This window comes from Contarinia nasturtii, unplaced genomic scaffold (genome assembly GCF_009176525.2).
Source record: "Contarinia nasturtii isolate CC-2019 unplaced genomic scaffold, AAFC_CNas_1.1 Cnas_scaffold_695, whole genome shotgun sequence".
In the NCBI taxonomy this organism is placed as follows: Eukaryota; Metazoa; Arthropoda; class Insecta; order Diptera; family Cecidomyiidae; genus Contarinia; species Contarinia nasturtii.
Window position 1 is genome coordinate 4382867 of NW_022198046.1, and position 22574 is coordinate 4405440.

General features: G+C 33.8%; 6 protein-coding genes across 7 annotated transcripts; 2 read left to right on the plus strand and 4 right to left on the minus strand.

Moving 5' to 3' along the window:
* Positions 1-6208: 6208 nt before the first annotated feature.
* Positions 6209-8365, minus strand: LOC116340733 (major heat shock 70 kDa protein Ab-like). Its single transcript, XM_031767370.1, has one exon. It carries the CDS (start codon positions 8210-8212, stop codon positions 6305-6307), a length of 1908 nt encoding a protein of 635 aa, XP_031623230.1. The 5' UTR covers positions 8213-8365; the 3' UTR covers positions 6209-6304.
* A 381-nt stretch (positions 8366-8746) lies between these two features.
* LOC116340735 (esterase B1-like) lies at positions 8747-10775 on the minus strand. Its single transcript, XM_031767372.1, has 8 exons — positions 10560-10775; positions 10282-10453; positions 9913-10209; positions 9749-9852; positions 9574-9681; positions 9380-9518; positions 9076-9294; positions 8747-8981 (listed from the first exon to the last, which is right to left on the minus strand). Exons 1-6 carry the CDS (start codon positions 10674-10676, stop codon positions 9489-9491), a joined length of 828 nt encoding a protein of 275 aa, XP_031623232.1. The 5' UTR covers positions 10677-10775; the 3' UTR covers positions 8747-8981; positions 9076-9294; positions 9380-9488.
* Positions 10776-13519: 2744 nt separating this feature from the next.
* On the minus strand, positions 13520-14812 carry LOC116340734. The gene is made up of 2 exons (XM_031767371.1): positions 14724-14812; positions 13520-14625 (listed from the first exon to the last, which is right to left on the minus strand). Exons 1-2 carry the CDS (start codon positions 14772-14774, stop codon positions 13807-13809), a joined length of 870 nt encoding a protein of 289 aa, XP_031623231.1. The 5' UTR covers positions 14775-14812; the 3' UTR covers positions 13520-13806.
* Positions 14813-16023: 1211 nt separating this feature from the next.
* Positions 16024-19523, plus strand: LOC116341159 (serine/threonine-protein kinase TBK1). The gene is made up of 12 exons (XM_031768069.1): positions 16024-16432; positions 16528-17307; positions 17381-17491; positions 17558-17973; positions 18041-18116; positions 18190-18314; positions 18380-18470; positions 18548-18634; positions 18698-18817; positions 18879-18986; positions 19054-19119; positions 19195-19523. The coding sequence occupies exons 1-12, from the start codon at positions 16349-16351 to the stop codon at positions 19318-19320; spliced, it is 2190 nt and encodes a 729-aa protein (XP_031623929.1). The 5' UTR covers positions 16024-16348; the 3' UTR covers positions 19321-19523.
* On the minus strand, positions 19360-20989 carry LOC116341160 (endonuclease III-like protein 1). Of its 2 annotated transcripts, XM_031768071.1 has the most exons (3): positions 20531-20987; positions 20015-20461; positions 19360-19939 (listed from the first exon to the last, which is right to left on the minus strand). In XM_031768071.1, the coding sequence occupies exons 1-3, from the start codon at positions 20912-20914 to the stop codon at positions 19628-19630; spliced, it is 1143 nt and encodes a 380-aa protein (XP_031623931.1). In that variant the 5' UTR covers positions 20915-20987; the 3' UTR covers positions 19360-19627. The 2 variants fall into 2 exon arrangements, with proteins under 2 accessions (XP_031623931.1, XP_031623930.1); XM_031768070.1 differs by having other exon boundaries at positions 20015-20989.
* Positions 20990-21597: 608 nt separating this feature from the next.
* Positions 21598-22460, plus strand: LOC116341081 (cytochrome c oxidase subunit 6C). Its single transcript, XM_031767940.1, has 3 exons — positions 21598-21703; positions 21934-22112; positions 22211-22460. The coding sequence occupies exons 2-3, from the start codon at positions 21934-21936 to the stop codon at positions 22287-22289; spliced, it is 258 nt and encodes an 85-aa protein (XP_031623800.1). The 5' UTR covers positions 21598-21703; the 3' UTR covers positions 22290-22460.
* The last annotated feature ends 114 nt before the right edge of the window (positions 22461-22574 follow it).

Genomic DNA, 22574 nt, shown 5'->3' on the forward strand with positions numbered 1-22574 from the left:
CAATTCGATCCTTGCGGCTATGTAATCGTTAGTACTGAAACAATACGATACGATGTGCAATCTTTGCTTTTAAACACGGTAAATATCGGTAAATTTACACTTGCAGTTTTTAATCGACTGGCCAACTAATGTTCAACAATGAATTTTTGTGATAAGTTCAGTTTAGTGCGGTACATTTGCAATTATGATATAATGGTTATAAAATCGGGAATGTTAAATGAACTGCCTTTTTTGTTGTTATGATGAACAATGTACGATTATGATTGAGCGTGTATGGAAATATTTATTACACTATAAATGAAGATGCTTTATTGGTAATTTTCGTTGTTAATAATAATAATAATTGTTGCTTTATTGAAACAATAAAAATACACAGTGTGTTCCAGAGATGTGTACGAACATACATATTCGTGTTCGTTCGTGTTCTTAACGAATAAGAACGAACACGAATAGGAAAATTTTTCGACGAACGAACACGAACGAACGGGCACCTCTCTTTGCGAATGCGAACGAACACGAATCACGATAAAGTTTTATACGAATACACACAAGTATTAATTCAATAACTAAAAACATTTTGCTTTTTTATTTATTCCTATTTCATGATTTCATCAATGAAAGTCAATTTTCTACACAAAAAAAGGTAGTTAATGTCGTGCCTATTATGCTTAAATGCTTATTCAATTCTATCGAATTTCGTTCTAATTTGTAATCGATCATATTCTTGTTGTCCCAACGCCTTAACCATATTATGAAAAATTCCATCATCTTTTTGCATCAACAAATACGGCCTATCAAATTCAACTGCAATGCCAGCATCCATAACTAATACCCGATCTGAATCAATAACAGTATTGAGTCTGTGAGCTACTGTTATGACTGTATAATCAGCAAAACTCTCTCGTATTGTTTTTTGAATCATTTCATCCGTTCTAAAAAAAACACAAATATTAAAAAAAAAAAAGTTAGTTTCAATTGGTGGAAAACAAAAAAATAATCCAATTTAATTATTCCGAAGATCGACGTTTTCTGTTGCTTCGTCCAAAATAATGATGCGATTCCTTCGCAAAATTGCACGGGCCAAGCACAAAATCTGTCGCTGCCCAGTGCTAAAATTTTGTTCCTGTGCCAATACAGGCATTTGAAGTCCATTATACTTTGAAATAAATTCTTTAAGCTCAACATGTTCAAGTGCTTTCGAAATATCATCGTAAAACGGTGCAAAAATGTGCAATGCGATTGGTGAAAAAGTAGAATGTGTTCTGAAATGCTCGAATGTAGGCATTTTTTAAGACCATATTCAATTCGAGGCGTCAAACTCCGGCAATTAAGCGTTCAAATAGTTTTTTCCAGCCATACATTTTGATCACTTGAATACCGGATATAATTTCATCCATCAAACGAACACGTTCAACACGTTGGACTGCATAAGAAAAGACATACTCTGAATGGGCACAAAGAGAAAAATGATGGCCATTCTAACGATGACAGCCCAACCAATTTCGTGCCATAAGATATATGCAGCAATTGCTGTTGTTATCGGAGATATCCAGAGCGGATGCAAAAGTGCTACATTATCGAATTGATGAAGATCATTCGAAAGTAAATTTACCAGCTTTCCGGGTGCTGTACTGCTCAGTGCTCGTTGTGATAGTCGAAGAGACTGTAATTGTTAAATATACCATTACATGAACTGATTCAAATTAAATTTTGTGATGATAAAACCAAAATTGATTTGAAGCCATAAGATAAACGATCAATAAAGGGGTTGTTTTGGACTAAATGTACATTGCATTTCGGACTATATGTACATTATAAACTATTTTTGTTCTGCTGCGGTCATCGTATCAGCTGTGCGCACGGGTAAACGAACATATGTCTGTTTTTCCTACATTCACTTAATCCAATCAAAAGAATGAGCTTATATTTATAAAATTATCCATGTGCAAAAAACACTATCAATCGGTGACTTTTCTCTTTAAGAGAAATAGTGACTAATTTAAAAAAAAGCTCAATCAATATTGCGCCATTCTTTACCTCATTAAAATGGTTTACTTCTCTTTGAAATTCAAACCGTTTAAAATATGCAATTAAGCATAGGAAATGTTCACACTAATTACAAGAATGAAATGAATTAAATCATTCCATGTGAGTTCTCGGCTCGTTCGTAGTACATGGCGCACGCGCCCAAAGAATCGAAATGTCAAATTTCCTGCGAATGTTTTGTTGCGAAAGCAAAAAAAGAGGAAAAATAACATGTGTAATTTGGCATGCATTCGCTTGCATGTCAACCAACTTAAAATACTTCTATGTCGCTGTCACTTAAGATTCTTTTCTTTTGTTTTGCTAGTTCCATTGTAATTAAATTCGGAATTGACACATGTTTGTTACAGACAATTCACTGAGGTGAGTGTTTAAACTTCATTAAAATTTATCCGGACCATTCTCGTCAGTGGAAATCCTAGTGTCGCTTTAAACATATGTCAAGTGTTAGAACAAAGCACCTTTTGTTTGTGTAAAATTCAAATTTAATTTTCTAACTTTCAGCTCAAATACCACGGGGACACATGCTATGGTGCATATTTCCAGTTCATTGATTTCGATAACGGCATCGCCAACGTTAATAGTTTCTGTCAATTCTTTGGATGGTACATTTTTTTTTACACTTTGTGATTGTTACTATTTCAATTTTCATTGTATTCCAACAAATCCATTGTTTCTTTGCCACTTGAATTGCATATGTAATTCGAACAAACGGACCAACTGGTATTCTCATTTTTCTTCTCAATTTTACATGCAAAACAGGTGAACCAAATTCAATTCAAATCAATTTTTGTTTATTCAACACAAAAGAATATTCTCATTTAAACATTCATTTTTTTTTTTACTTTTCTCTCATTTTTCTCTATTTTTCATTTAAAATAATATATTTGTAAGAATTTTGGAAAATTGAATTTTTTTTATTAAAGAAATGATCAATTTACCGTTCTTACTTTTGGACTCTATCGTTAAAAAAAATGGAAGAAAAAGTCGAAAGAAACAAATGGAACGTAACATCTTGCATTCAAAGAAGAATCCAAATATGGGCAAGAGTTTGACTGAATGGTCACTTCTCTCTATCGCTCTTCATCTCTGCACCATGCCCAAACAGCATTTAAGTCGATTTCGATTGTTTAGCATCGCTCTTTTTGTATCGGTGAAATGGTTTTTCTCTCATTAGTGATGCTGACATTTTTCACGTACTTTAGATACAATCGATGCGGTGTATTTAAGTCATTTATCGTGAAAAATAAGTTATTTACTAAAGTTCATAGATAATTGAAAATATTCAAGAAACAAAAAAAAACAAAGAAACAGAGAAATAATTCAGGTGCATTGATAAAGAAAAATGCAGCTCGTGATCGAATTTTAGAATGTGTACATCTGTGGCGATGCAATTATAGTTTGCCTATCTGGATAGCGGGTTAGAATGTTAAATACCGCTCTTCGATCTATCCCGATTCAAATGTAATAGACCGAAGATACTTTTCATTAAATCACAACAAGCACACACACACACACAATCGCCTTCTAAATGAAACGACACGAAATTTTAGCGAGAAAAAAAAGCGCAGCGCAATTTTATATTATTACCAACCATAAAATGAAATTACTTGCAAAACATTCCAAGAGATATTGTCTTAACGTTTGGAAAAACAAAATAAAACATTCAAACGCCCAAATTGAACCATTATATGTTTTGTAATGAAATTACGAGAGAGTTCACAAAGAATGCAGTTACATCGATATTGGAGGAGAATGGCATCAAATAAACTATAGTAAACTATATTCCGTTTTGTTTTGGTTCTAAAAATCGCGCAATCGTTTTGTCGTGCAATGATAATGCTGCGGTGTAATGATAGAGTTGCAGCTCAAAGAACAAGGTGAAAAAAACCTGTGGCGAAATTGTGCGATTATTTTTCTTACTCTCTTTCTGACTTTTCTTTCATTCAGACTGAACACGATTAGCTTCGGTTGTATCACCGCCAATGCATAATGAACACGATTCGTGCTTTGTTTGTTCGTTCGCCTTGTTTTTTTTTTTTCATTATTTTGTGCACTTGCACATCACACAGAACATTAAAAACTAGTTCACAGAGACATTAATTGGGTTGGGTGCAGAAAATGGCAATAACAACAAATATACGATATGTGTTATTTGGTGAGGGCAAAGCGCGCGCACAACATTTAAAGTGCACGTGAATAGTGTTCAGCGACCGTGATCGTTTGAAAGTCTTATGCAAATTTTTATTGCACTTGAGAGTAATTTCTGAAACGTGTAAAAGACATTTCATCGGTGATAAAAATCAACATTTTGCTATAATACCTAAGACACATATGACTCTATCGAAGATGCAATTTAGTCGGTAAAGGGATTTTTAAAGACAAACTCAATGACAAGACTGATGTCGGTTTCAGTGGTGTCTTTTTTATCATATTATCTATTCAATTAAAAATCAAATGACTTACAAGAAACAGTCGGTGCAGTTCAATGAAAAAAGAGAATTAAAATTGTTCACTTATCGCCACAGTTTGGCGCTTGTGTGCCAGAGATTTGAGTTTGAAAACAAAATTGACCCAATTACCACATACATGGAAAACAACTAACCCATTTTTTTTTCGCACAAAAGACAACTGAAAATAAAAGCATCTGATTTTAATCGCATAGAAGAGCAACGAAATCTAACAAAAATGAATCATTTCTTGAGCGACACTACATATTTTATAACTTTTGTGGAATAAAAAAATCACATAAATGGAATTATATGCTATTAAGCATTCGGCTGTTCCATCTGTAGTATCCGTTGCCACCTTTCTACTTTCTATCGAATAAAAAACCATGAAAATATAGTTAAAGCAATTTGATTCGGTATCAAAATAGATGTAGTAAACTACTTGAATCCATTCAAGCCGACGCATTTAACCATATTGCCCGAAATAGGGAATTAACGCACAAAAATTCTGTGTTTGTAGCTCATCGGTGTCATTTATAAAAGCATACAAGTGCGTAAAGAGTAAAGAATATCTTGAAAATACTTTTTCTTCTTATTTTTTTTACGCTCAATTATGTGCGGCCCAAAGAATAATGAGAAAAGAATACTTAATGCAAATAAAAGCAATTGAGCTCGTTCAGAAGCAAAATCGGAACAATTCTTAAGGAGGTAAACTTTTCGTATGAGTGTTTTCATTACGAGTAAGAATACAATCGTCCGAAAAGAATCGCCGAAATTAGCATGACCGCCAATTTTTGAGCATTTCCACTCTCGACACTTTCGGCATCTACACGGTGTTACTCGCTTACAAATCGTTGGCATTTGTTACATTGTGATCAACGTCATTGAAAATACTTTGCATTCTCTATCGTCTAACCAATCTAGACGCTTTCGTTTTGTAATTTTATATAATTGTATGTGATGAATGTGAGAATTACGTAGAAAACCCGATTACGAATAAAGTGTGTCTGTCTGTTTTTTGTTCATCATTTATTTCTATTTTTACGATTTAATTGAAGAGCAAAGTGCAGAATCACAAACAAATAAATTTAATTTGAATTTTTTTCAACAACGAATTTTTAATATTTCAGTTTTTTATCACTGCAACGAACAATTATTGATAATCAAGTTATTAATATAAAATAAATTTATGTTGGTTCTTGTAAATGACCACCAATTTTAAGCCATTAGAAACATTATCTAGCTTTGAGTTGAAAACAATAACACTTTAAAGAATTACAGGGTTCAGCGGATTCGATGAAAAAAAGACATTCCCATCTGTGAATTAAATATAATCATAATTTTGGCACATTTTTCCGTCCACTCAGTCACATATCTACAACGTTAATCTCGAAATTTCGTAGAAAGATCGCTTTTGATGAGAGTAGTAGTTTTCTATGAGAAAGTTGTCTCCATGCAGACGTGATATCAAGATTGGCGTTTTTATTTATTTTGTAAGTCGAAAAAAATTCTTCTCAATATCCATTTGATCGCAACAATTTGAATTCAACAAACAAGCCGCATTCAATTTCAATCAAATCATTTACAATCTTCTAACCAAGCTTTAACAAATTCAAATATTGATTTTTACATCTTCAAAAATGAAAGACATTTATTTCTTTTGAAATTTATATAAACTTTATTTCTAATTCTTTCTAAAAATAAATACATATTTTATGATGAGATCTTAAATTATGGTTTCTTCTTAAAAACTAATCAATACCAATTCATTTTTGAGTATAATTTATCAGTTCATCAATTAATTTGACTTTTTAGTCGACTTCTTCAACAGTTGGACCATTCCGGGATTGATAGTTGTTGCCGCCGGCCTGTTGACCACAGCTACTTGCTCCGCCAGTATGAATTTTCGTCATGATTGGTGAACAAATGTTGCTGATTTCTTGCATTTTGTGTTCAAATTCGTCCTTTTCGGCCAATCCATTGATGTCAAGCCATTTGATTGTTTCCTCACAGCAATTGAGTGCTTTTGTTTTCTCCTCTTCGCTTAATTTATCGCCGGCTTGATCGATTGCTTGTTTCACACTGAACACATAGCCTTCAAGATTATTTCTGGCGACGATCTTTTCACGTTGTTTCTCATCTTCTTCGCGATAACGTTCGGCTTCGGCTAACATTCGATCGATCTCTGATTGTGATAGACGACCTTTGTCATTTTTAATGGTTATATTTTTCGAGTTGCCGGTGCTCATTTCCTTTGCTGTAACATTCAATATACCATTTGCATCCAAATCGAATGTCACCTCAACTTTGGGCACGCCGCGTGGTGCTGGCGGAATGCCAGACAATTCAAATTTGCCCAAAACATTGTTGTCTTTGGTCATTGCTCGTTCGCCTTCAAACACCTGAATCGAAACGCCTGGCTGATTGTCAGCGTACGTGGTGAATGTTTTTGTTTGTTTGCATGGAATGCGAGCATTTCGTTCGATGAGTTTGGTCATCACGCCGCCTGCCGTTTCAATACCAAGCGAAAGTGGTGTCACATCGACCAATAGCACGTCTTGAATCTTACTGTCTTTGTTGCCGGTGAGAATAGCTGCTTGAACTGCTGCACCATAAGCGACGGCTTCATCCGGATTGATGGAGAGATTCAATTGTTTGCCATTGAAGAAGTTTTGCAATAATGATTGAACCTTTGGAATGCGAGTCGATCCACCGACCAAAACAATTTCATCGATTTTCGATTTATCCAATTTGGCATCGGCCAGTGCTTTTTCCACGGGTTGCAATGTAGCTCGGAATAAATCGGCGCACAATTCCTCGAAACGGGCTCGAGATATTTTCGTATAGTAATCAACACCATCGAATAAAGCATCGATTTCGATGGTGGCCTCAGTGCTTGCCGATAATGTTCGTTTGGCACGTTCGGCGGCTGTTCGTAATCGTCGCAATGCACGTGGATTTGTTGTCAGATCCTTTTTGTATTTGCGTTTAAATTCCTCGGCGAAATGAGTTACCAATCGATTGTCAAAGTCCTCTCCACCCAAATGTGTATCGCCGGCCGTCGAACGCACTTCAAACAATGAACCGTCGTCGATCGTTAGAACTGACACATCAAATGTACCACCTCCCAAATCGAAAATGAGTACGTTCTTTTCGCTCTTCAAATTCTTATCCAATCCATAGGCTAATGCAGCCGCCGTTGGTTCGTTGATGATACGGAGCACGTTTAAACCGGCAATCACACCTGCATCCTTTGTTGCCTCACGCTGTGCATTGTTGAAATATGCCGGAACGGTGATGACAGCGTCCGTGATAGTCTCGCCCAAATATGCTTCGGCAGTTTCTTTCATTTTCACCAGAACCATCGAACTAATTTCTTCTGGTGCGAAGCGTTTACGCTCTCCTTTAAATTCGGCCACGAGTTTTGGTTTTCCATTCTCACTTACAACGGTGAATGGCCAATGTTTGAGATCGTCTTGGATTTTAGCGTCATCGTATTTGCGGCCAATCAATCGTTTTGCATCGAAGATGGTATTTTTCGGATTCATTGCGACTTGATTTTTGGCCGCATCGCCAATCAAACGTTCTGTATCGGTGAATGCGACATAGCTTGGTGTTGTTCGGTTGCCTTGATCGTTTGCAATAATTTCCACTTTTCCGTGTTGAAAAACTCCAACGCACGAATAAGTTGTTCCCAAATCAATTCCAATAGCAGGCATTTTTAATTGATTTTTTTTTTACTTTCAACTTTTTTCAATTTAAATAAATTATTCACTTTTCAACTCTGGTAAATTACTGTTTAAACTTTTGCTTTGAAATTCACTTGCTTAATATTCTTCGCTTCTATTACTATTTTACTTTGTTGTGTTTGCTTTGTTTGTAGTTTTAAGACTGAATACGCTGTGTACGCTGCACGGCATTTATACTGTTTTCAAGTTTTCTAGAAAATTCACCGTAGAAACGTTCGACTGTTGTAGAGTTTCTCGAATGTTCTATCTGTTTCGCGTTGCGTTCAACGAATATACAAGACACATTTGGAAGGTTCGGTTTGCATGAAAACCCAATACAAATCCGATGAATAAAAATATAGTTGAGAGGTTTCCGGCAAGTTCGAGAAACATTTCAATTGTTTGAGCAAATGCTTTGCACATATTTACAAACAAAGAGAACCACATGAATGTTCATGCCCACGTGTATGAAAGTATCGTATTTCGCTTCGTCGAATGAAACACTTTGTTTTATTTTTAATCGATGTTATTCTTGTATATGAGATGAGAATATTACAAAATTCAATGATAAACAGATGAAAAATTGAAGTTTATGTTCCATTGTGTTTTGAATTCGTCGAAAATATTATCCCAAAATGTGATTCGTTCACGGTTTGAAGCAACTTTTAAAGTAATACCATCGTTTGTAATATCATAGTAGCTTAGATTGGTTGATTCTTGTTTTTTTGACTCGGGTAGCTCATTCCGTGGAATTGGATTTCTAATTCAAAACATAATTAATAATAAAAATAGACTTTTTTTCAAATATTTTAAGAGAGTTCAATGTCTTTTTATGTAACGAATAGTTTACATACCCAAATTTTGCAAAATTGGCATAAAAATTGGACACATCTCTGATTAATTGTCGTTGCATCGAGTTCTCGTCTCTTAAATTTTGATACACTTGATCAGGAGTGTCCGCAGAAAATCGGAATAAATAGTAGAGTTGATCAGCATGAGCCATGTATTTAGTGGTAAAATTGCTTTCTTTCCATTTTCTATCACTTAAATTCCAATCATTCTCTGCTGAAAACCTGTATCAAATTCCATCAAACTACATAAGTTGACATCAAAATCATCAAACTATTTCATCCAAATTATGTTATAAATTTCTTTTACTTGCTAACAAATGTGGATTGTTTTGACTTCACCGCTTGAATGCGCGCACTCAAATCAATTCCATATAAAAATGTTATGTCTGTCATGAGCATGTCCAATTTGTCTTTAGTTACGTGTTTTCCGAAATATTTTTATACACCTTCAAATGAAACGGCATAATAAAAACTAGAATAGTTTTCATAATTGAAACATACCTCTGACTCAAAGTCTATAGACAACTGTAACGGCAAATCCATTTCGAAGACTTTGTCAAAGTTTTCTATAAGTTCTGGGTGCATCTGTTCTGCGTCGAGCACAATTTCCTGAAACACAAAAAAAAAACGTGTTTAAGGACATGTCCATACATATGGCTAGTTACGCTAAGTGTACCTTAGGCGAACTGCTGAACAGTGTGGCCAAATTACTCTCATAGTTTGAATTCGTGAAAATGTTTAGAGGTGTTTCTATCAGAAATGGATTATTTGCGTTTTGATCTATAAGAAAAATGTGTCATCATGATGTATGCGAGAAAAAATCAATTTAAAATGAACTACCTTCAATAAACACAGACCATTGGCGATTGAATCCTTTCCGTCCCACGTGATCGGTGAATATGCCGATGTTGGTATTTTTGTACAACATCTTTCCATCGATTTTATTCAAGAATCCAATGAGATTACTTTCATTTCGAATGGTATGATTGAAATCTTCAGCCAAGTTCTTTATAATTGTGGAGTGTTCAGTTTTTGCCGGTAAAAATGGATTTAATGCCGAACCACTCATCAAAATAGCCCTTTGAAAGAGATGCTTTGACTGCGGTGAAACCATATGCAATTGAACCGATGCGGCACCTATTTTAAAAATTCTATGAAAGTTCATCTTCTTCGTGCATGGAAGTTTTGTCTTTTCTTGTTATAAATAACCTGCACTGTGGCCAAACAAGGTGATTTGATTTTTATCACCGCCAAATTGTGCAATATTTTCATAAACCCATTTCAACGCAAGTACTTGGTCTTTCATTCCCATATTACCGGAGTATTCGGGTAAATTTAAAGATAAAAAACCAAACGGACCCACTCTATAATTGAAAGTTACCTAAAATGATCATTGAATTCCAATTTAAATTCTATTGTCTAAACGAGTTAAATGAATTTTAAATCATCGCTTCGACTACGACTTTTAGCAATATATAACAGCTCACCACAATGACATTTGTGTCCATCAAAAAATCTGGCCCATAAAATCGTGCAGTGCCAAATTCAAACCCACCACCATAAATATATACCATGACAGGTAATTTAATTTTTGCTGGACTCATCTCCGAACATTTGGCCGGCACATAAACGTTCAGATGCAAACAATCTTCGGATCCAATGTAGATATTTTGTTCGAAATCTGGTTGAATACAGTCATCATTAAAATCAAACGCGTCTAACGTATCGCTCCATGCGTCAACCTTTTCGGGGGCCTAATCAAATAAAAATTAAATGAAGAATTATTGCTAAAAATAAGTTTGAGTGGAGTTTTTACTTTGAATCTTAATGTGCTGATCGGTGGTTTGGCAAACGACACCCCGCGAAACGAATAGAATCGATTATTTTCAAATAATGTCCGATTTAATTTGCCCCGAATTCTCCCGCTTTTCGTTTCAATTGTACAAAACTGTTCGTTGTTTTCAGGTTCATTCAGCGAAATGAATATTATTATAAGCAACAGAATGATAAACAATAAAATGCCACAAATAATTTTTACGAAGTGCATTTTACCTGAGCAACACAATTTGGATCGACGGAATACTAAGAAAATCAATGTAGCCTATTAATTTGCAAAAAGACAACCTCTTACAAGCTTATGCTATCGATTTCTGTATATTTATAAGGAAAAATATTTGATTGCAAGTAAAATTGAAAAGATTTTGTGGTGTATGCAAATAATTATCTGTCTCTGACACGACGACACGACAAATACTTTTTTTTTTCATTATATTTGGTGATATCTTATCAGTTATTATTTTATTCAGATTTTACATTTAAAGCAATGAGTTCGTGGGGTCATAAAATTGGCAATAATTTACGCATATGCAACAAATTTCATTTTTATTCAAGTTTCTTATACTTATTTTTTTCTTATTTTGAGAAATAATTTGTAGTTTCTTTGTGTATTTTCCTTTCGCGTTATAAATGATGTGGCTGAGTCTTAAAACATATGTTTAAACAAACAATTATTTTCTGTGTCTCATTTATCTTAATTTTTCAACCATCTAACTAAATTGAGAAAATAGAGCAGAAAAAACAAGTTTTGATAAAAAAGTATATACGAGTTCGAAAAAATCCACTTTTGCAATAACAAAATAGCGAAAATATAATTATTCTATAATTGACGTAATGAGGATTCACGAATTTTTTTTTGCACGTGTTATAATTTTTTCTATGAGCAGCTTAAAATGTCCAAGTATAAATATAGGGACCTTTAACAGGTGAATTCAGTTCAAACATTTCCTTACAAAAAGAGAAACTAAGAAAATGGTATCATTCGCCCGTTTTGCTTTGCTATTCGCAATAATTGCTGTAGCACTTTTCGTTTCGTAAGTCAATTTTCTCCAAATATTTATCTATTGAATATGACAATAGAAGAGTATGTTATTCAGAAATTATAGCTGATAAAACGTGCTGTTCTATCGTTATATTGAATAGAAATATTAAGTATGATTGGTTGAATTTAAATTATGGTTATTTTGCAGGCCATCATATGGTAGAGATGGTAAAGAGTCCAAAAATAAAAATAAAAATAAAAAGTTCGTATATTTTTTTCATTTGGCCTAAGACATTTTAACAAAATTAAAAATTAATTGACTTATTCACAGTGCTGCGGCCCCTGGCTCATCATCAATACCAGCATCTCTCGGATACCATCGAAATGCACCAGAACTAGACGCAACTGAAAAAATTTGGTTAGAAGCCAAGAGATTGGACGATGAGATTAAAATATTGAAGGAACTAGCTGAGAAAAATAAAAAGACTGAGAAGTAGAAGATAGGCGGCCCGTGGATGCAGAAAATGTCTTCTTCATCGTTTGCATAAAATCTTAATATACCAGCGGTCAATATAATATTCAGTTTATGTTTTCTATGATTTTTTTCAAATGACAATTTCATAATAAAAATTCATAAATTGCTCTTATCGCATTACCAAATTCGTATGATTTTTATTATTAACTGCTACAGCATCGTATATATACGACTATAGTGCTGCTTTCAATATCACACGATTTACATATAAAATTGATGCTCAGAGAATTTGGAATGTATTTACAAAACGTCAATTGTAAACCATGGTTGCATCTCAGCTGTTTATTTTTCGGTATTTTTGTCCAAATAAATAAATAAATAGGTCCATGAGTTATTGTTATCTGTGTAATTCTTGTCTGCATATGATAAGAGAGTTATAGAATTCGAATGCACAATAACAAAGCAAATTTTAATCTTTAGAAAGTAATTGTTATGTTGTGTGTTTACTAGACCGTCGTAAATTAAATTCCGCTGTGTAATTGTAACATATCATTCAATTTTTAAGAAAGTATTCAATTTAAACCGAAACAAAAAAATACCAATAAGCATGTCATTTTTACGGGGTTCGACAAATTATGTGTGGAATTTCGGGAAAAGGTGCAACAGAATCGTATACGAATGGAAATTTTTTTTTTATTTTTTTTTAATCTTATATATGAGATGAGAATATTACAAAATTCAATGATCAATTAAGCAGATGAAAGATTGAAGTTTATGTTCCATTGTGTTCTAAATTGAGAAAATATCTAACTAAACTAACTAATCTAACTAAATTGAGAAAATAGAGAAGAAAAAAAATCAAATCCACTTTTGCAATAACAAAATAGCGAAAATATAATTATTCTATAAATAACGTAAAGAGAATTCACGAAATTCTCTCTAACGTTTTGCGCGTGTTATAATTTTTTCTATGAGCAGCTTCTCAAGCGACAAAACAGAATGTCTGATGTGCTAAAATCGGTACATTCGATGAAAAAAGAAGAAGAAGAAGTATAAGAAGAAGAATATTGATTTAGAATTCATTCGTGGATTCAAGGTTTTTTGCATTGCTTATTCCTTATTGCTTATTATGCTTATTAAAATGAAACAAATTATTTTGATGATTTCATCATATATTTTTTTATTTTGATATTCAATTCATAATTTTGGACTGTTTCACTAGGGGGCAGACACGTGGAATAGGATTAGACTTTTAGTGTAAAGATTCGAGAAATTGCAATGAAATAGCAACGCCTGTGAATGGAATAGCGAAACAATGCATGGAATAGGAAAAATAGTTTCGATTTCACATTCGTGTTTCTGGATTAGTGGAATAGCTGGATTAGTAATTTATATAGTGGATTCGGAATTTTTTCTTGGTGTCTCTCCCCTGGCTGTTTCATTAATGTCCCATAACTCCAAGTTTGTTTGGTGGCCTTGGTGGAAGTGTTGTATCCAACAAAAAACCAGCCCATTCGATGCGTTGATCGTTATAATCTTGAATATCTGATAGTAGCTTTTGAAGGCATGTTGTCAATTCTAGTTGTTTTCCTCTTAGTGCAGCCAGTGCAGTGTTTAGTACATCCAATTGCGCAGAATCATATAACTTTCTTCCATCAATTTTCTTCGTTTGCAAAAAAAGGTTTTTCAATTCATATTTGAATGATGTTGCTTGTGCCAAATATTGTTTTACCAGCGTAACTGATTGATCAATTTCGGCATTGACTTCATTCACCAATTGATGGTATCTAGTTTGCATACTTCCTAATTCACCATTAATCTCTGACCCGCGTTCAAATTGTTTTCTCTTGAATTCATTGAGTGCTGATTCGAATCCGTTTATATCATGGACACTTGGTTGGGACGAGTACACTAAGAAGATATCATGATAGACCTTGCCAATATTTATGACATCTCCCTTATAAGCATTGAGCACATCGCATAATCTATCGCAAAGATTATTATTGACTTCGGTACTAACTCTATTCCTACACATTTCCTCTACATGAATATAGGAGAAAGTCGCCTCTTCTTGAAGATATGATTCAACCCATTTATCGCTACTTAATTTACTTCTTCCTCGAAGTCTTATAAGACCATCAGATGGAAGGGAGAATAATGGTTTAAGATTCCTCACCAAATCCCTACCATTTTCGAGTTTAATATTCAATGCTTTAAGGAGTGCGGAGTATACTGCACTTTGGCAGTTAACAGATCCGAACTGGACAAAATTTGTGATTAAAAATACATAGAAGAAATATTATCAACATTTTGAACGAATATTAAATTTTTGATAAAGATAGTTAAACGATGCTTCACCTGGTTGAATATGGAACTCGATACGAATGCAAATATTAGAAACAACTTCATTTTTTTTTCTCCAGGGATACTAATTTGTAAGCAGATAAATAGATCAGCAATTGTTGCAAAATACATTCAGAATCGATTTATATACAAAATTTCATTGGCGCGAAATAATTTCTATTGACGTATAGAGCAGAACAAACAAGAGAGCAGAAAAGACACGTTTTTTCTCTATAGAGCAGAAAAAACAAGTTTTGATAAAAAAGTATATACGAGTTCGAAAAAATCCACTTTTGCAATAACAAAATAGCGAAAATATAATTATTCTATAATTAACCTGATGAGAATTCACGAAATTCTTTCTAACGTTTTGCGCGTGTTATAATTTTTTCTATGAGCAGATTAAAATTTTCAAATATAAATATAGGGACCTTAAACAGGTGAATTCAGTTCAAACATTTCCTTACAAAAAGAGAAACTAAGAAAATGGTATCATTCGCCCGTTTTGCTTTGCTATTCGCAATAATTGCTGTAGCACTTTTCGTTTCGTAAGTCAATTTTGTTCAAATATTTATCTATTGAATATGACAATAGAAGAGTATGTTATACAGAAATTATAGCTGATAAAACGTGCTGTTCTATCGTTATATTGAATAGAAATATTAAGTATGATTGGTTGAATTTAAATTACGGTTATTTTGCAGGCCATCATATGGTAGAGATGGTAAAGAGTCCAAAAATAAAAATAAAAAGTTCGTATATTTTTTTTCATTTGGCTCAAGAAATTTTAACAAAATTAAAAATTAATTGACTTATTCACAGTGCTGCGGCCCCTGGCTCATCATCAATACCAGCATCTCTCGGATACCATCGAAATGCACCAGAACTAGACGCAACTGGAAAACTTTGGTTAAAAGCCAAGAGATTGGCCGATGAGAATAAAATATTGAAGGAACTAGCTGAGAAAAATAAAAATACTAAGAAGTAGAAGATAGGTGGCCTTTGGATGCAAAAAATGTCTTCTTCATCGTTTGCATAAAATCTTAATATACCAGCGGTCAATATCATATTCAGTTTATGTTTTCTATGATTTTTTTCAAATGACAATTTCATAATAAAAATTCATAAATTACTCTTATCGCATTACCAAATTCGTATGATTTTTATTATTAGTAGTAAAAAATAAATTTAAAATGCGCGCTTGCAACACTGCACAATGACCAACTTCATGCCAATCAGTGGTATCAGTGAAATGTCAAATGTCTGTCTTATTGTAAAGCAACTATGATTTATTTACAAAACGTCAATTGTAAACCATGGTTGCATCTCAGCTGTTTATTTTTCGGTATTTTTGTCCAAATAAATAAATAAATAAATAGGTCCATGAGTTATTGTTATCTGTGTAATTCTTGTCTGCATATGATAAGAGAGTTATAGAATTCGAATGCACAATAACAAAGCAAAATTTAATCTGTGGAAAAAATTGTAATCAAAATTGCTAACTAATATCAGTAAATTGCTTTAGAAAGTAATTGTTATGTTGTGTGTTTACTAGACCGTCGTAAATTAAATTCCGCTGTGTAATTGTAACATATCATTCAATTTTTAAGAAAGTATTCAATTTAAACCGAAACAAAAAAATGTCATTTTTACGGGGTTCGACAAACTATGTGTGGTGTACAACATCAGTTTTGGGAAAAGGTGCAACAGGAGCGGTTTTTCAGGTATATATCCATTGTGTTTACTTTGTGTTCTGTGCGTTTCAACCTTTGAACTGTCACCTTTAACATTCATGGTTTTTTTTTTTTTGCGTTGGTAGGGAGTTAACAAACACAATGGCGAACCCGTAGCGGTCAAAACCTTCAATCAAATGTCTCATATGCGGCCGGTTGATGTGCAAATGCGTGAGTTTGAGGTGTTGCAAAAAGTAAATCATGAAAATATTGTGAAATTGCTGGCAATCGAAGATGATCAAGAAGGTCGTGGCAAGGTTATCGTCATGGAACTGTGCACTGGCGGTAGTTTGTTTAACATACTTGACGATCCAGAAAATACGTATGGTTTGCCAGCGCATGAGTTTCGTCTTGTTTTGGAACATTTGTCCGCCGGAATGAAACATTTGCGAGACAATAGTCTCGTTCACCGAGATTTAAAGCCCGGAAATATTATGAAATTTATATCAGAAGATGGTAAAACGATTTATAAACTGACTGATTTCGGTGCGGCTCGTGAGCTGGAAGACAATCAACCCTTTGTTAGTCTTTATGGCACCGAAGAATATTTACATCCAGATTTGTATGAAAGAGCTGTGCTACGCAAAAGTATTTCCAAAACATTCACGGCAAACATTGACTTGTGGTCGATTGGAGTGACATTGTATCATGTGGCGACTGGAAATTTGCCTTTTCGACCGTTTGGTGGGCGTAAAAATAAAGAGACCATGCATTTGATTACAACAAAGAAAGCAAGCGGCGTTATTTCAGGCACTCAAACAACGGAGAATGGACAAATTGAATGGTCACGCCAGTTACCAGCACATTGTCAACTCTCTATTGGATTAAAAAATTTAGTTACTCCACTTTTGGCTGGCTTGTTGGAGGTAATATTTTAATTTAATTCAATTTTTTTCATAACATTCCTTGTCAACACATTAATTTCATTTATTGTTATAGGAAAATCAACAAAAAATGTGGTCATTTGATCGATTCTTCAAAGAGGTAACAAATATTTTGAGTAAAAAAGTATTACATGTATTTTACATGAATCGCACATCATCGATTGAGGTGAGAAAAACATCAATGGAAACAAATGTGCCCGAATGGACTAATTGTGATGTATATTTGTTTTAGATTTATATGAATGACGATGAGCCATTTTTCAATTTGAAAGAGCATATCAAATTACAAACCGATGTTCAACCCGAAAGTCAAATACTCATAATGAATAATCAAGATATGGAAGAGAAAGTTGGCACAAATTCATTGGTTAAAGGTTTTCCACCGACAACGGAACTGACGCCAATATTTTTGTATTCAGTTGATAATAATAATGTGACAATCGGTTCGGAATTGGATTTGCCAAAATTTCCAACGTTCCCAAATGCCGTGTCCGTTGAAAACGATGCAAGCCTATCGAAAATGGGCTGCAGTGTTGGGCATGAATGTAAACGACGAATTGAAATGTATTCACGTATGGATCAACTTATGAAATACAGCGTTGAACAATTTATTGTGGTGTTGCGTGATACCATTTCTAAGCTGCTTGAGTGAGTTTTGCATGACTTTCATTTTGTTGTACATATGTTTTTTAAATGCAATTTTTTTAAAAAAAAGAAAAACTCAACATTTGGACGAACTGGCGGGCACTGTTTCCGAATACGGTGACGCTGTTAATTCACTAACATTGAATGTACGTAGCTAATGTGTTCAAGTCATTTTGACTGGCACAACATTTCAATTTCTTTTCTTTATCATCCGAGTAGAATGAATGTAATGAGGACATGGCCGGAATTATGGATAAATTGCGAAGTCTTAAACATAATATATCTGGTGTTACTGAGCCAACGCAACAAATTTACAATAAATTCGTGATTGAAGAGTTACTGAAGTGAGTCAATTTTGCTTAAAATTTTGTATTCATTCATCCAAATTAATTCATTGATTGCCCAATAGTTCCGAATGGAAAACAGCGATACGTGATAAGAAATGTCCATGTAAAATAAATGCTGTTGCTCGTGCAAAACATTTAATCGAACGATTGCGCGTATGTATTTTATTCTTATTGCTTTTCTATGCCTTTCTTCTATTTGCAATAATTGATGATTGCTTTACCTGATATAGGACTCTTGGCAACATTTACTTCGCGATCGAGCAACGCGATCGTTAACATACAATGATGAACAGTTCCATGCGCTTGAAAAAATCAAGGTGAAATTCATATGGAAAAATATATTGAATTGTTTGACTGAATTTTTGTTTTTGTACGAACAGATCGCCGAAACGGGTAAACGAATGAAATTGTTGCTGGTCGAAGATGTGAAACCGGTTGTGGCTCAAATCGCTGAATGTTTAGCTGATTGGTATAAACGGGCCCAAACTATTTACCTCAAAGTAAGTGAACTTTGTTTGGATTTGCTGAAAAACGGCAATATTTTGATTTTCCTTTTTTCAGACCCAAATTTTGGCAAAAGATGTGATTACTTGTGATGATGCCTTATATTCAATTCGTGAACAGATCTATGGAAAAAAAGAAGAAGTGAAACTCGTTAGCATGTCCCAGGTAGGTGCAATGAATATTTACAATACATGCATACGTTAATAATTTTTGGACGACTCCTTTTTGACAGAAAACTGAAGTGATAACACCATTAGAACCGCCAATTTTAGAAAGAGAGATTCACAATACCATACGGGTGAGAGACTCAGAATCCGAAATTCACCCTGGAAATAGACTTAAAACGGAACTAACGTATGATTCTCTTTTACAGTCGATGGCATTGTGCCAAATAGAAATTAATGATATCATGAGTACTAATGCTCAGCTTGTTGGGGGCTTTCAAAATCATTCTCTGGGTAAAGATGATTCGAATTCGATTGATCACAGCCGACTATAAAATTAACGAACCGATAAAGAATATACATTTAACTGGAGTTAATAACCGGTGTATTCTATTTATTTTATTTTTTTTAATTGTTATCATTACAAAATTGATCCTTCCATATTTAAATTGCATAGTTTAATGACAGTTATCTGAAGTTTTGAATTTATTTGATAATAAAGAAATCGAACTTATTATATAATGTGCAGAAACACAGAGAACACTATTTTTTGATATAAATCGTTAACTTTTTTTTAATACTATATGGTTTCCACAATCACAAAAACTGACAACAGCAACCAATGCCATGGAGTATGTTAAATTAGACGTTCTTCTTGGTCTTCTTCACGCTGCTTGCTGGACAAATCGAGGCATTCAGGCATTCACTGCATCTTGGATTCGTGGGAGTACAAATGGATTGGCCGAATCCAACAAGTAACTCATTGACATCTGTCCAATCCTCATATGGCAACCATTTTTCCAATGCGATGCGTGTTTGTTCCGGTTCTTTTGTTTCTTTTGGCACCCATTTCAAACGATTCGCAATACGATGAACATGAGTGTCGACTCCGATGCCAGTGACAATATTCCATGCAACACGCATACAAATATGCGCACATTTGGGTCCAATACCCTGTGTGAGATTCATACGTCATTAGAATGAAATTTAAGAAAACATTGAATTCAATGTAAACACAAAGCTACATACCGGTAGGCTAACAAGACCCTCCAGCGAATTGGGAATGTCCGAACCAAATTTATCAATCAATACTTGTGATGTTTTCTGAATATTCTTGGCTTTTGTCTTGTAAAAACCAACGGGATATAATAATTGTTCCAATTCGCTCGTGCTAGTTGCAATCATTTTTTCCGGAGTTAAACCATGGCGTTTCAGACGACTCATGGCCTCATAGGTAACAGAATCCTTTGTTTGACTTGATAACATCAATGCAACTAGATGATGGAATCGCTTGGTTTTTTCATCGGAATGTTCATCATAGCATTTATCACAGCCCATTGTGTCAACTGGAGCATTACGTTCCTTACGCATTTCACGTATATTGGCAAGCAATTGACGCCAATTGTTTGGTTCCCATTTTACTTGTTTCACTGGTGATGTTGATTCTTCACTGGTATCGGTTTCAGTTTTGAAAATTGGCTCGTCTTTGACTTTGCCGGCGCTTTTACCATTGTTGGGTGCACGTTTTTTACTTTGTTTTTTAATCGGCTCTTCTTTAACTTCATTCTTCACTTCGACCACCTTTTCATTTTCATCGTATTCAACTTTTATGTGTTTTCTCGTCGCACCTTTTGGCTCGATGGATTGATTTTTCTTTATCTTTGCAACCAATTCAGATGATGATGATGACGATGATGATGTTACGTTAGTTTCATTTGACTTTGATTTGAAACCAGCGACTGTTGCATTTTCAACGTTTTTACGATTGTTTCTGGTTCGTCCAGCGATCGGTGAAAAATATGGTGACAGTGTTGAAGATTGAGCCACCAATGAACTTTCCGTTGATTCAACTATTGCAGCCGCATTTTTGAGATTTTTAGTAGCTATTTTCGACAAATTTACTTTTCGACTCATTTTGAACACAAACATGCGAACGATACGATTCCTTACAATGTATACTATGACTTGATTCCTTTCAAACTAGTTTACGAACGAACTGTCAATTTTATGGCGCCACAATTGAAGTATAAAGTATTGAAAAATGTATTTATTTTTTATTTCCGATCTTCAATCGATATTTTTTCCTACAAATACGTTTAAAATGTCATTTGAAATTTCGACAAAAATATAAAATTCTGTAAATAAAAAATATGCCGACCTCACCCAGCGATTTTTTCGATATATTCGATATGCTTCTTGTGCGATGTATTTACTCTAAATGTTATGACATTAGTTTAAAATGTTTTTTTTTTTTTAATTTAGAATTCTTCAATAAGTAAATTTTTCGCTCACTTCAATGACAATCTATTAATGCAAAAACAAAAAAAAAATATTGAAAAAAATAAAAATTAAAAATCATATTCATCAAAGTTATCATATTTTTACGCATATAACAGTGATTGATTCTTTCTACTCTGCGTTTTTGGTATATATTTCTCAGATTGGATTTTATCTAAGAAAAACAAAATCAAAGTGTTCAAAGTGATGCCTTTATTTATTTTTGCGCAAACATATTTTCAATTGAATGCAATGGCAAAGAATTAAATTTTCAAATAATATATTTTGACTATGGCCACACTAATTGTCTGTTCGATATTTTCGAGATGTCAAATATTCTGTGAAAACGAACGAAAAAAGTCAGTCTCCATCTTAAAACATTTGTCACATTCGGAAGGTAAACTTTGGCTCAGGTTGAAACATTTCCAGAATTATTAAAAAGTAAGTTTAATTTCTCCAAATATTTTCAAAAAGATTTTTTGTGTTTTTTTTTTCGTTGTTCCGACGGTAAACCGTTGCTTGTTACTTTTGCTCAATATGATGAATTATGATTTTGGAAAAATGAGTATTTTGCGATGTTATATAATGTGGCCAATGTCATTTTGACTTTTCACTGAAATTTTTTTCTCTCCCAACATTGTAAATTAATAGTCGATTTTCTTGATTTTTAGATGGCCGGTGAAGTAGCATCTGCAAGCGCTAGCTTACCACGTCCCGTATTGAAAGGTCGTCATGCCCAATTCATGAAGAAACATTTGGCAATTGGTATTGGTATGTCACTAGTAAGTGTTTACCTCACCAAAGTGTTCGTCAATGACAAAAGAAAGGCTGCCTATGCCGAATACTACAAGTAAGAATTGTCCAGTGAATTCAGCTTTAAACTGAACGATCACATCAATGTGAACATTTTAAATATTAAATTGCAATTGTGTTTGGATCCATTTTCAGAAACTATGATATTGAGGAAAATTTCCATCGCATCCGTAAGCTTGGATGGTTCGACTCGTGCAGCGCCGATGATGATTAAATAATTTAATGCATATAGTTTCCATTTAGAAAACAACCAAACTTATCCAAAAAAATAAATAAACAAACAACACCGAAGCATTTAGCGATTCTGGTGGAACCGATAATCCAATCAACCATTGTGAAATGCATTAAATAAAGTCTTGTATTTGTTTGGCATTTATTGATTAAATCGATTTTGTTTCATTCCGAATAGTAATTTAAACCGTAATTTGGAGATGCAATTTAATGTGTCTCTTTGAAGAGAAACACTAATGGAAACAGTCGTATTATTAGCCAATATTGC